Raw genomic sequence first — 14985 nt, forward strand, 5'->3', positions numbered from 1 at the left:
AAATTATTTTTTCACATGTCCTTAGAAATGCTACATAAGTGAAAGTTTTATTGAATCAATTTACAATTTTTTAAAAAAATCCTAAAAATATGCACTTCACTATAGAAGTCTATGGGAAAATTAATACGATACTGAGACTTATTAATTCTGGCCCTGTATAAAAGTTAAACTTGTCCGCCATTTTGTTTGAAACAGACTATAGAATTTTGTTTGCCAAAAATGACTATAAATTTGCAGTGTTATGTGGAATAGACCATAACTATCGCTTTTATCCGAAATAGACTATAGTTTTACAATTTCTAGCAGACGTTAGTAAACAAACATGGATGCATCTGAGAGGATGTCTGATCGGCATGCTAAAAGTGGTGAGGACATGCTGGAGGTGTTGACGCATGACCTTATGAGGTACGAAACACTTTCTGAACAGAGTGAACTGTTTGCCCTCGCGTCAGCCCTTGCAGAAACTGTCCAGACGGACGATAGCGGAACAGTTTATGTTGAGCTGCCAGTCACTGGTGAGCAAGAAACAGATGACCATGATGAAAAGGAGAATAAATGCATCAAGAGATTTGGAGTGTTACAGTCTTCACTAAGAAATATGTCATACTGAGCTGTATTTAAAGGTTTGTACAGATAACTCCTGTTATTTTAAGTCATCAGTTAATAAAGGGATCATAAAATGGTTATTTTCATATTAATCGGGCCAATACAAGTGATCTCAACCCAATACGACTGTACTTGGACATAATACAGGATTAATATGAAAATAACCATTTAATAACCCTATAGTATAACACTCGTCTCATGATATATGTTGCAAACTATATGATTTTCACGTGTGGCACTTTGGCTTTGTATAACATCACAAAATTAAAACGAATGGAAATCTAGCGTCTTTACTTTTTTATAATAAATTATGACAAACATTGACGTAAACAAAGTGCAATAAGTCAAGTATGAAAAATAATGCATTACAAAAATATATTGACGATAATACAATACAATACACTATTTAAAACAATTAATTGTTTTAGCATATCAACCAATATAAGTCGCTTGCAAAGTACCATGAAAAAGTAAAAGCTTGTGCAGTACAATTTAAGGTTAGAGGCACCATACTTCGTTTACACACAGTCACTAAAAAATAAACTAAACTAAACAACAACAACAACAACAACAAACAAACAAAATAAAACAAAACAAGACAACAAAAATATTAAAAGGTCAATTAATCAAGAACAATTGAAATGTTTTCCCCATCCATTCCTTAACTGTCCTGCTTTCAAGTACCTGACTAGATGCCATTAACCTCTTAATGAAACGGCACTATGTCTTAGGAGCAAATGGGGTCAATGAGACAGAGACTAGATGATTTATCTATTGTATATACTCTATTAATGTCATCGAATACTCGCCAACGTTCGTGTCGTGGGGAATCAACACGCATTATTAAAATGTATGCTTACAAAAATAATTGTATTTAAATAATTCATTAATAATAAACCACTTATCCTCCGAATGAAATATGTTGAATAATTTGGTTTGATATCATAACGATCCAATTAAAATTATATTTGATCTTTAACCTCATATCAGTACGCGTTGTTTCTAACTAGTAACTTACTCAATAAAACAGTCGTTTACTCTAGGTATTCAAGTTGTCAACAAATGCATATTTAGGCATAATAAGCAATTTGATGTTTAGCTAGAAATTCAAATCATATGAGATTAAAAATACTCCTAAAATCTAGAAAAGAAATTTAGAGGGATGTTGAATACAAGTTTAAAAATATTTCATGCAAGGGCGGATCCAAATATTCAAAAAAAGAGGGGGCGGGAGGAAATGGTTTACACAATAAAACAGTCGTTTACTATCGGTATTCAAGTAGTATACAAATGCTAGACTAATTAAATCAACACAAGGATCTGTACATTCAAACTCCATATTTCTACAATCGCTTAGACTAAACTACTGCGACCTTGACATCACTAGGAACAAAGTTTCCCGCGATCTTCTGGAAACCCTCATAATTCAAGGTAATTTTCAGAATACAATAGCATCTAGACTTATTATTTTTCAACCTTTTATACTACTTTTCAGTTAAAATCCCGAGTCAAAAACATGATACATCGTTGTTACTCAACAACAGACGGTAAACTTTGATTCAGATACGTACGTGTAGTACTTAGTAGAGATTCCCCATACTTTGTGAAAAAGATTCCAAATAATCTTCCAAATCTACCGAAGAAAATGTTTTCAACATAAGGTTATTTACAACATATTTGTCCAGTGTGGTAGTTGCGTTATGAGACAAACGGTCAGCATTCAAGAAACATCGTTTATCCTGATCCTTTGATCTCACTGTCCGCTGTATAGATGACGAATTATCGTTAAACAATCCTTGATTAGGGGATTTTATGCATTGCATACACCCTCAAAGAATTTTAGATGAAGGATACTACAGACACTGTGAAGTCAGCCTCGTATTTTGACCTGCACTTAGAGATCAATAGAAAACGAAAGCTACTGAATAACCTATACAACAAATGCGGTGATTTTTCATTCCCTATCGTCAACTTCCCTTTCATCTGTGGCAAATCATTTCAGCATCTGCGTATTACAGTTTTCATACCACAAGCCATACGTCATGCCAGAGCTTGTCGTAACTAAGCAGACTTTTTGTACCGCGCTAGACTTCTTTCAGTTGGGCTTCTGGAACAGGGTTATGTTGCTACAAGATTGAAGATTAATTTGAATGATTTTACTGACCTGGAGGTCGATATACTGGATTTCGACTTGAAAATTAAGTATTTGCAAAAAGCCAACTACATGTAGCATTTTGTAGTTCAATTACACAAAAAAGTCGGAAAGTTTTCTTTTTATGAATTTATCTAGATGTTCCATTAACCGACAACGAACCTGGATATCACACTAACTGTCGCACTGCTACTATGCCACGTGTATGTTGATGATTTTATAAAGTAAAATAGAGTGTCATTCATCATAGGAATATTGACTTCAGTGTTAACAATTTTCAACAAATTTATTTGAAGTCGATACCCATTCAAGTTCCTTATATCTTGCCCCTATAATTACAATTTGATACTTATTTGAGGTGAGAAAATTAAAAAATAATTCAGTACATGAGTACTTTGATATTAAATGTATTGCCGAAATACGAACGACCTTGCACTCTTGGGAATATGATGTTAATTTGTGCTCCTCTACGTAACTTATCGACCATTTTGATTATTGACAGCAAATCGAACAGAAATCGGTAAATTACTTTAGAAATCGAATACGTAATAATCAAATCCCTACAAGAGTTTGACAATTTTAACTACCAATATCGAGAGGAATTCGAACATTTTGAATTATTATTTATGACTGAAAAAAAAGACGAACAAATACGTCAAGCTATTACTGATCAATACCAATTCATCACCGACCATGCTTTATATGAGTAACCGATAAGAGTTCGATAAACAAAAACGTAGCTAATCAATATAAATTACCATTGAACGTATGAGCGACCAGTGAACGATCACTTAGATAAGTAATTCCATTAAAGGATAAGAAAGTGATTGTAACATATATATCGGCTGTGGTGTAAACCATTCATACATATACATCCATGTGTTTGCAACCTGAACTCCTATTACTATTTACCCGGATCTTAAGTTTTAGACAGATGTAGACCATTCAAAAACTTTAAGGAGAAGACAAGTGGCACGGAGGGGGGGACTTCGAACATTAATGAAATTTGTCTTCTAAATCTTACACTGCAATTAATCTAATAATTAATTAAAGGGACTGATAGGCATATATGTAAACGTCTACCCGAAAAATAAGTCATAGGAATTTGATCAAGTAAAATGGGACAAACTAAATCAATTTCAGAAACATCGAAAACAACGTGAAAACAGACTGGTATTTTCGGTAATGATATAGCAACATTGTCTGAACATATTAAAAATGAAAACGGTTTATACTACTGCAAAATTAAGGTAAGGCTACCAAAATATTAATATATATTTTAGGAATCTTGCCTGGCACCCTTCCTTTTCAGTGTGTCTGGATCCGGCCCTAACTGTCTTACGTTAGAATACAAACACTAAAGTCCCCCTAGGCGCATCCCGCTGACTTACTAAAACAATCTTTTTTTGTTTTGCTATGTAAAGCCTATAAAATCAAATGCTTCGTATCACCATCAACAGCTCTTGACGTCTTTATTCTCGTTTTACCAGCAAATTGATTCACAGAGAAGATTATCGACATCGAAGTTCGTATTTATTGGATTTTTTGTTGATTAACTACTCCCAATTTATTTGCTTGTTATATACGTACTTAAAGTTATCGCCGAGCAAAGTCCATTATCGTTAGTCAATTGTCCATCAAAGTGTGCTTACACATTTTATGCAAATGTCATGAGAAAATATTTATTTAAATGACCTTATTGTAAATTAGTGTGTTCTGTTCAGTGATGAACTCTCTCTCACACAGTTAGATGACGATAACGGCCTGAACAGATTTTGAAAGGTAAGCAAAACGTTTTTTCTCTTTTTCCAGAAGCATTTAAAGGTTCAAATATGTGTCACAGAATTTTATTTTCCGAAAATTTGGAGAAACATGTAGGTTAAGTGAAAATACTATTAAAAAGCATCGATCAAAATAAAGTTAGCAAAGCTAGGTCATTTATTTAAATCTGTTTGACACTATAGTAGTTCATGGTCATTAAAGTAACATACTAATCGGTGTCTTCTGTTTATTTTCAACGTACATATTCTGTAGCTTGGAGTATTTATAAATCGGTATTTGTGAAATATAATTTTTATTTCCTGATCGACCCAAATAATTAATAATGACCCAGTTTTAGACTAAGGGTTCAAGTGAAGTAACCAGCCGCAAGCTTTTTTTTATTAGAATATACACAAAAACCAAAAAATAAAAATGTCTGAAATAGTACGTTTTGAAATTTGATATATTAAACACAACAAATTTAGACACAATAATTTATTGAAATACAAATAATTTTTAAATATAAAACTTGGGGTGCGGAAAGGTCACACATGTAATAATACTTCAAACATAAAACACCAGATGTCGCTGCGAACTGCATCTCAGTATGCAATGCACATTAACTATAACAATACAATATAGATATAGGATGTCATCAACTGACTTACATGTAACTAGGAATGTGAGGTAACTACAATGTAGTGTTGACGATGTTTGTGGACATGACATTTTTAATAAGGAAACAATTTAAGCATTTAAACCGGTTTTTTTAATCTCGTCCGAAAACCTTATAGACCACTAGATAATCTTGGCGTTTTCCAAACTATATACATATATTTACATGTAGGACGGACACATTGAACGATCAAAAACTGACAATGGAAGTGTAATAATAAAAAAGACAACATACCACACATATATAAACATAATGCAACGTGTGTTTATATTATCTAAAAAAAAAACACAATCCATTCCACTTACAATTCACCATTCTTGTCTATTCAGAAAGTATTGTTGTTGTTAAACTGTGTGTGTTTTCAGTTCTGTGCGGAAAAATAGGACATCAACATCCCAAAAATATAGGGATGGAAAGGGGACTTCTAACACGACATTTGATAAGGCCTTTGATTCGCTCTTGTATTGAATTGGAAATGTCGTTTAATTAAAATCAGTATCTGTTTAGATTTATAATTAAATAAAATTAAAAAAAATAGGGTTTTATAAATGTAATATCTTACTATATATCTATATATATATATATATATATGTATATGTATATATATATATATATGTATATATATATATATATATATATATATGTATATATATATGTATATATATATATATATATATATATATATATATATATATATATATATATATATATATATATATATATATATACATATATATATATATATATATATATACATATATATATATATATATATATATATATATATATATACATACATATATATATATATATAGATATATAGTAAGATATTACATTTATATATATATATATTTCGAATTGTAGCTATGGCAACAAACAAGCATAACGTACTTATCCCTGATATAGACTACAAGGGTAATAAAGTAGTCCTAGAATACGTCTTTGTTAACCACACTGGTTACGAACTGTGTTCCAAATCACGGGTTGTAGACAAAGAGCCAAGGACGGTGGAAGGTAATTACATGTAATTTGTACAAGGATTTCTCTTTATCTGTTTTCATGTTATATGCAACTTCTTAACTATTAATGGAACGTGTACAAAGATTCTTAAGAATCAAATTTCATGAGGAATTTTATGTCATCCTTTCAGACATGTACATTAAAATTTTAAAACGGAACATATTTATTTTCTCCGATAAGAGATTGTGTAAAAAACCTTCATTCTTAATCTGAAATCAATATGATGCTTTCATGCTACAGAATGTTAAGTTCATTGTTGTCGTTTCAGTAAATGGTTTACATGTACAGCATTATCTTTGTCATTTATCAATTTTATGACCATATATTCTTTGATCTCTAAGTAAACTTCGCCACTAGTATTTGAATTCTGTTTCATGGTTGTAACATTATGATAAGCTCTTTCAACATTGAGTAAATAATTTTAAAACTTGCCATTATTTTTTTTGGAGTTTACATTGATTTATATGGAGTCTTTATAATTGTAGATTGTCCAATATGGGACAGCTACATGTGGAACGATATACAAGGAGAGCTGAAAGATTTAAAGGACATGATACTAAAACCTATAGCCATGTTTGAAGATCCATTTCTGAAGAGTCCTCATAAGCTTGTTTTGTGCGAATTCTGGCTATCCATGAATAAGCCATCAGGTAATTCAAGAAGTTTTAGTCAGACAAGTCGACCCTTAATCTGAATTTTGATTATTTGTCCTTTTTATAAAGTTTAAAAGTAATGAAACAATAAAGAACAGAGGCAAGCTTCACTCATTGAAGAAAAACTATCTTACTTTTTGTTCAAAAGCCAAACAAAGCGATATCGTAGGGTATTTACAGACAGGATTATTCCCTTGTTTGTCTGTCAAAAGATAAATCGCTCACGAAGTATACCATCGCCTCACCTCAGTAACCGTATGGTTCAAATATAAATAGGCCGTCAGACGGGATGTTCATATTGTTTCAATCTAAAATAAAATCTTATGATATGGCATATTTAAAACTTCTTTCAAAATATAAGTATTTGCGGAGAAAACTGCGGCAAGAATTCTAGTGGCCTCGATATGTATGATCATATTGACCTGTCTTACAACATAATAATCGTGTTTAGGTTTGTTGCATAATTATCTCTGTTTTTTTTGTCAGCTATCAACACTCGTTACTCCTGCAAGAAGACAATGGAACGTTTAGATTACGACCCAGCCACGAATTACCGACCGAGGAAACGTCATGATCCATGGTTTGGAATTGAACAAGAATACTTTGTTGTAAATGAAGATGGCTCCCCGATCAGTTACGAAAAAGACAAGTATAACTACGATTCACTAAGTAATTATTTGTTTTTATGTTTCGGTAAAAAATCTTCTTGTTTCCCTAGGATTCATTAAAGGTAAACATTTGGTATGAACAAATTATCGCAGATGACTTACAAACTATATTTCATAAACAGGTATGATTCTTTTTTTCAATAGTTCCTTTTGATTTTGTAACAAACTTTCTGATAGGTTGTTCTCTTTGAGGAAAAAAAAAGGTTATTTTGTATAACCTCGCTGGGTACTATCGCTTAATTAATGCCGATTGGTCCACACTTCACGGTTTAAATTATCCTGAACGAAAAAATGTTTAGATTATGAATCAATTCTTAATGTTTGGTCTGTAACACATTTGAAATTAAACTGTACGGAATATTACTATTTTTTAACAGGTTGTACGCTATAACTGGTTGAAGCCATTTCACAATTTTTAAAACCACGAAACGTGGTATAAGTGTAAACTAAAAGAAACCAGGTTATTTCGTTAATTATAACCTGTTCAGGTATAATAAACATTCGTAGACTACATATGGTCACCTGAATTATTTCTTTTCTTAATCATGGTCAACAGAATACGTTATTCTGCAGAATCTTTTTTTTCTACCAGTCAATATGTAATATTGATCATTCGGGACGTCTACCAGCATACAATAACTTTTACCCTGAGCACTGTCGAAAAAAGAGATGAATATAGATTGACAAATACATGTATGTGGAAAAAAGAAGTTATTTTATTTTTCCTGCAAACGCCCCTCCCCCCCCAAAAAAAAAAAAAAGGAAAAAGAAAATAAAAAAAATAAAATAAAATAAAAGAAAGAAAAAAGAAAGACAAAAATACTGTAGTAATCGGACTGTGTATGAGATTTGTACTTCCATTTGATTAAATTGAAAAGTTGTTTAACCCATTTATATGAATAGTTTTATTCTTGAAATAAACAAACCAGTTACTTACTCATTATTCATTACCGTAAAATGCTTACTGTCCTCGGATAAATACTATTGATCTTAACGGCAAGAATGGTTTTGGCATTATAGGCATATCTATCTCAAACGGACAATAATCACTTCCCTATTATTAGTAAGTATTTTTAAGTATATCAGATTATCTTCCAAAAGACTAAAACAATGCTCCACCGTGATGACTCGGCGTTTTCAAAACCATTTAAATGTATTAACATGTGGGACACGTTGATCGATCAAAAACAGACGGAACGGAAGTATGATAAATTGAAAAAGACAACATATACCATGCATATATAAATATAATGCAACCTACTTTATATTATCAGAAGACCACATACCATTCCATTCATCAGTGAAACATTACAATTCACCATTCTTATTTATCTATTCAGAAAGTATTGTTGTTATATGTGTTTTCAGTTCTGTGCGGAAAAATAGGACATCGACATGCAAAAAATATAGGGATTGAAAGGGAACTGTCTACACGACATTTGATGGCATGTTTGTATGCAGGAGTGAAAATAGGAGGAAACATTCGCGAAAATGATCCTTCGCAGGTAATGCAAAAATATAGAAGTGAATAAAGCTCACAGTGTTAAATTATCAGTGACATGTACTACTATATCGTTTCCAGTCGGTTCAAGGGATATGTAAACAAATATGCACCAGTCCACAATTGTGTGATTGTTTATCGAACTCTATCGCTTTCTAAGTATTTTTCATGGTTTTAACATAAAATATTAAAAGAAAAAAATTCAAATTCTTAATGGGAGCCAGTCCATATGGGTCCCCTTTGGGTCTGCTTATGGTTTTTCTTCTAAATTGCGAAGGTCCTTAGCAGAAGATATGTGATTTTAAGTGGTAAAAAAGAGATCTTTTAATTAGAAGTAAAAGGCAAGAAGATGTTTGTTCGTGTTGACAGAAGTGTGGAAAGGGGAGAGTTTATTGTTTCGATATACTGAAAATATTGTCTAATGTAAGCTTTGTCATTGTACTTATTCTCATAGAAGACAATTTTTAAACTGTTCTGTTTATTACAAATTCTCTCAAAATAATAATAAAAAATACCGCAGTGTCTAAAGATGAACCAAGGAGACCTATGTTACTACATATAGCTGGACACGAAGAACAAAACATTTTTGAAACATTCTCAGATCTACCGATCCGGGAACTAACTATGACCAAGCTTTCAGAACACACGTAATTTGCTTTTTTTAGAAAGGTAAATCGAAAATACAGAAGTGCCAATAAAAACTGTGGATATCGAAGAGGCTAAGTCAATGGGCAAATAGAGGCTCCGAGGAGCCTGAATCGCTCACCTAGTTAAATGTTTGCCTTTCAAGGACAGTAACTCTAACAAGTTGTCCGATAACTTTGACTCAAGGAAGAATTTGTAAGGCTTATCATAAGGACAATTTCATATGTTGAAAGTTTCATTTTATCTATTATAGTTTTCAAGATATTGGATAAAAACTCCTAAAAACATAATTGTTTTGCCTTAAAAGGGCAATAACTCTAACTAGGAGTTGTGCGACAACTTTGATCCCCCGTAAAATATTGTAGGCCTTATCATTAGGATCATTTCAGCAACTGAAAGTTTCATTCTGTTTATCATAGTTTTCAAGATATTGGCTAAAAACTGTAAAAAAAACCCGTCATTTTTCACCTTTCAAGAGCAATAGCGCTTACAAGGAGTCCTCTGATAACTTTGATCCCTTGCAGACTTGTAGATATATGCAAAAAACTTCTGACTGACCGCTTTGTTCTATTTTTAGTAACAACAGCCATTTTTTCCACGGATCAAAAATCCCTACATCATTTCTATGAAAAATGCCCTAAGGAACTTTCATACCGAATTGGGTTCCAATTGGTCTGGTAGTAGTGTCGGAGGTTTGGAGATATATGCGTAAAACTACTGCCTGACCCGTATGTTCTATTTTTAGTGAAGGCGGCTAACATCAGTTCTATGCGGATACTCCATAGAGCATTCATACCAAGTTTGGTTCCAATTGGTCGAGAGAAGAGTTTTGAAAAAAAAAACGTTGACGGACGACGACGAAGACGACGACGACGGACGCCAAGTGATGGCAATAGCTTACCCGGCCTTTGGCCAGGTGAGCTTAAAACGCGTTCGAGTTCTACAATATAGGGCCATTTTTGAATTATAGGGATGCTGATGAATATATGATGAAATGTTTGATGCTTTTTGGCATAAGATCATTTACAAATAAAAACTAATATATTTTTTTCACTTTTTTACTTGTTTTAGAGACAAACTGGCATATAAGAAGATATAGTACCCATATTTAAGTTGCTTTATAATTACAGTGGGAGTATCAGATAGGTCCATGTGAGGGTGAAACCATTGGAGACCATCTGAACATGTCTCGGTATATACTACACCGTCTGGCAGAGGTATTTGGTCTACGTATTACTCTTCATCCAATCCCTGTTCATGGTACACCTTTTACATCAAGTGGCCATCTCAACTTCAGTACCCAACAGATGAGGGACAAGGGTGGTATCAAGTAAGGCGTGTCTGAAATAATTGTCAGTTGTGATTTACGCTATAGCATTTATCCCAACTCCCAATAGACCCTTTTGTGCTTACGTTGGGGTAGTCGACGAGCATGCTCAATATACACTTCCGCGAGAAAAATTCTTTTGTTCTACCCATGCTCTACCTAGCGGAAGTGTATATTGAGCATGCTCACCAACTTATCATAAGACGGTCCATTAAATATTTTCCTATGATAGATCGCGTGCAATATATAACTCAGTTTACAGCTGTATGGATATTTAAAAAAGATCACGATTTCAAGCGATCATAACGTACAGTATTATAACAAATAAATACAATTCAGAAGTAGCTTCTTTTAACCACTATAATAATATTTCTTGAATCGATGTTGATGTCCAGACGATATTGAGTTCAGTGTGCAAAACTGCTAAGGTAAATAGCAAAAGTAAAACATGAAGTTCTTCATATTGGCGCAAAGGTTCGGCGATTTTGTAACAAGTATTTCTAAATCATCGTTTAAGGTAGATCATGGCTAATATGTCTAGAAGATGAATTCCCTTTTTTTTGGAAGATGACCTTGAATGAACAAACTGCAGAATTTTAATGTAAATAACATAGGTCACCGAACTTGATTTGGAGATAATTTAGGCTTAAAAAGGCAATTTTTATATGGCTTCTGTCGGGAATTTCACTATTTCGCAAATATAGAAAAAGCGGCAAATAGAATGTCCCCTTAATTTACATAAAGGACAGTTAACTGATATTCTTTTATATTTCAAAAGTAAAAGTTGGAGTCACCGAAATCTTTTCCATGTAGTATAGAAAAAAAAATTAAATTCCCATTACATTTCTTTAGAACATTTCCCGCCAATTATCTCCCCTTAAGAGAGGCTTTATACAGTTAATGTCTGTAATTTTACTATACAATTTTCTAGGTCAAACATTCTTTAAAAATAATTTAAACATAATGTTTGTAAACCATTTTTAACATTATTAGTTCGTTGAAAATATATATGTCTCTATGATTTTGTAAGCTAACAGAAAAGAATGCTTAGTGTAATAGGTATGATCTACCTTAAGATATAAAAGAGTCACATTATATATTTTCCGTCCGTGAGAGACCCGACAGGGTAGTCAAGGACGTTAAAAACCCCCTTAGTTAGACGCTTATATAGACAAGTGAAATGTGTTTTGCTTTTAACAGATTCATTCACCATGCTATTAATCTACTATCAAAATCCGACGAAGATGCTCTTCTACGCATGTATGACCCCACTTTAACAGAAGAAAACAAAGAGAGGTTAGGAGACACAACTAGTTTATGGCACCCACAATTACACAACTTCCTGTGTGACGCATCTAACAAAGCAATGAGCTCCGTTAGGATCCCACCGCTGGTGACGGTTAACGGGTGTGGATATTTAGAAGACCGACGACCATCTTCAACTATAGACCCATATGCAGCTGCCGAGGGTATTGTCAGGGCTTCGGTCTTCGGTGATTTTCTCTTACCCGGAAATGAAGCATTAAAAGATTTAGCTATCTGGGACACGGACCCTGAGTAGACTACAACAGCCTCTTGGTGGCATGGCGTCATACATGTACATGATATAAGTAATGAACAATTTATCATTATTGAATACTCGCTGGTGTTAGTACTGTATAAATATAGCTATTGAATATAATAATTTATTAAACAAAGAATTATGTATTATTGAGTTATCGTCAAACACGAATTTGAAATAGACATAAACTGAACCCAGAATGGTAACAATGCATTCATTGTCACATGAGTGTATCATAATTACATGTATACATAATTAAACTGTTTAAGTAAGGCACAGACCATTTTCTTCTAAAAAGGGGAGGGGGACTGTTATTTTATGTTCAGATGGCACAAAAAAAATTATTTTCTTTTCAGTAGCAGTCGGAGTTAAATAAAAAATAGATTGAACATCCACATTGTCAGGTACGGAGCCATGTAAGTGCCATGGAAAAAAAATAATAATAACCAATAACCAAGTTGTTCGCACGAAATATAAAATTGTGAACGAAATACGAAGTCTTGCGCACGAAATACTATATCGTTAGCACAACATACCATATTAAAAATGCTAAGGCGTGCACACGAAATTTTAAAAGGTGTGCTCCAAATATTTAAATGTGCGCACGAAATAATAAATCGCGCGCGAAATACTAAGTCGTACGCACCAAATACTAAATCGTGTACACTAAATACTAAGTTGTGCGCAGGAAATAATAAATCATGCGTACGAAATACTAAATCATGCACACGAAATACTAAATCATGCGCTCGAATTACATAATTGTGTGCACAAAATAATAAATCGTGAGCACGAAGTACTAAGCCATGCGCATGAAATGCTAAATGCTAAATCGTGCACACAAAAGCTAAGTCGTGCCCACGAAATACTTAATCGTGCGCATTAAGTAATAAATCATGCGCACGAAATATTAATGCGCATGCGACTTACAGTCAAATGACATTTGACACGAATGAGTTCAAGCATGTCGATGACATGTCGATTTTATAGTGTTTCGTGTGAACGATTTTGTATTACGTGCGCATGACTAAATATTTCGCGCGCACGGCTTAATTTTTCGTGTGCAAGGCTTAGTATTTCGTGCGCATGAATTATTATTTCCTGTGCACAACTAATTAGTATTTCGTGTACACGATTTAGTATTTTGTGTGCATGACTTAGTATTTCGCGTGCACGATTTTGTATTTTTTTCGCACAAGTTATTATTTCGTGCGCACATTTTAATATTTCGTGCGCATGTTTTAATAGTTCGAACGCACGACTTAGTTAATTAATCCTTCGACACGATAGTTTCCGTGGCCTGATGATATAACCTTCTCTCGTGTAAGTAATATTTTGATAATGACAATTATAAAAGATAAACCTTTACTCGAATTTTATCCGGTTCATAAATCGTGTCGACCAATTATTTCATGTCTGCGCAAGCATGTCATCAAATATGTGCATTTAATCTAACTATTGGACATGTGGACTATTCCATATCAATTTTATATGAAGGTAAGCATGTGGACTATTCCATATCAATTTTATATGAAGGTAAGCATTCTGTTAATTTGATTGTTCAGTGATGTAGTTAATTTTCATCACACGTTGGCTACGTAGAATTGAAGATTGATATTCAAGTTAGTTTTTTTGATCAATTACTGCAGATTCATAATTATTTTGATATGGTAATTATTTGGATACGCATATAATAGGACCTATCGAATCTTGCAGATAACGTGGTCGCTAAAAATATGTGTTTGCGCCTCTCGCGTAAAAAATGACTGATTCGGGAAGGAGTCATCATGTTTTCGACATTTTGTTTGAAATATGCTGATAATAATGTGGTCTTAGTGAACTAAAACGTCAACACTGAAGGTAAGTACAAAAATAAACCTCTTTTTGTTTTGGAATGGATGGTATAACTACAAATGAATTGCAAATTACACCTGATGATTTGTTATTGAGTTTTTCATGGCACAAGCTAACTTGTTTTAGACCTGTGAGGCATGTATCAGTTCGTTTTAGTCAGATTAGCTGAAAAATGTGGAAAGGATGGAATACGAGCAAACACTCGACTGCTGACAGTACAAAGAATCTTCCATGGTGAATTTCCGATTTTCAGTGCGAAGCACGATAAAAATAATGCCATTTCTATGTAATATTGTACACCTAGAATAAAGTAAGTGTCGGTTTTTGTAATCATTTGTAATGGGGTTACTTATAAAATAGTGTCAAACAAGTAAAATATACTGACAAAAATAAACCTTAAATAACACAGGGGATCAACTCCGGTTTAAGCGGAAAAATTGAAATCCCAGCCCATTCTGTTCGTAAATTTCGTCCCATACTTAAACTCAATAGCATAGACGGACATAATGTTTAATGAGTGTAGACTGCAATCTTTTCAACAAAAGCAAAAAAACAAAACAA

At 33.1% G+C, this 14985-nt stretch overlaps 1 protein-coding gene across 5 annotated transcripts; it reads left to right on the forward strand.

Moving 5' to 3' along the window:
• The first annotated feature begins 307 nt into the window (after positions 1-307).
• Positions 308-12672, forward strand: LOC148625586 (glutamine synthetase-like). Of its 5 annotated transcripts, XM_088569175.1 has the most exons (8): positions 308-623; positions 3902-4540; positions 6060-6209; positions 6701-6865; positions 7355-7537; positions 8905-9041; positions 10813-11012; positions 12210-12672. In XM_088569175.1, the coding sequence occupies exons 3-8, from the start codon at positions 6062-6064 to the stop codon at positions 12568-12570; spliced, it is 1194 nt and encodes a 397-aa protein (XP_088425301.1). In that variant the 5' UTR covers positions 308-623; positions 3902-4540; positions 6060-6061; the 3' UTR covers positions 12571-12672. The 5 variants fall into 5 exon arrangements, with proteins under 5 accessions (XP_088425301.1, XP_088425304.1, XP_088425303.1 ...); XM_088569178.1 differs by lacking the exon at positions 6060-6209; XM_088569177.1 differs by lacking the exon at positions 3902-4540.
• The last annotated feature ends 2313 nt before the right edge of the window (positions 12673-14985 follow it).

Source organism: Perna viridis, chromosome 2 (assembly GCF_037379345.1).
Source record: "Perna viridis isolate PV_CMFRI_1.1 ecotype Kerala chromosome 2, ASM3737934v1, whole genome shotgun sequence".
Taxonomy (NCBI): domain Eukaryota; kingdom Metazoa; phylum Mollusca; class Bivalvia; order Mytilida; family Mytilidae; genus Perna; species Perna viridis.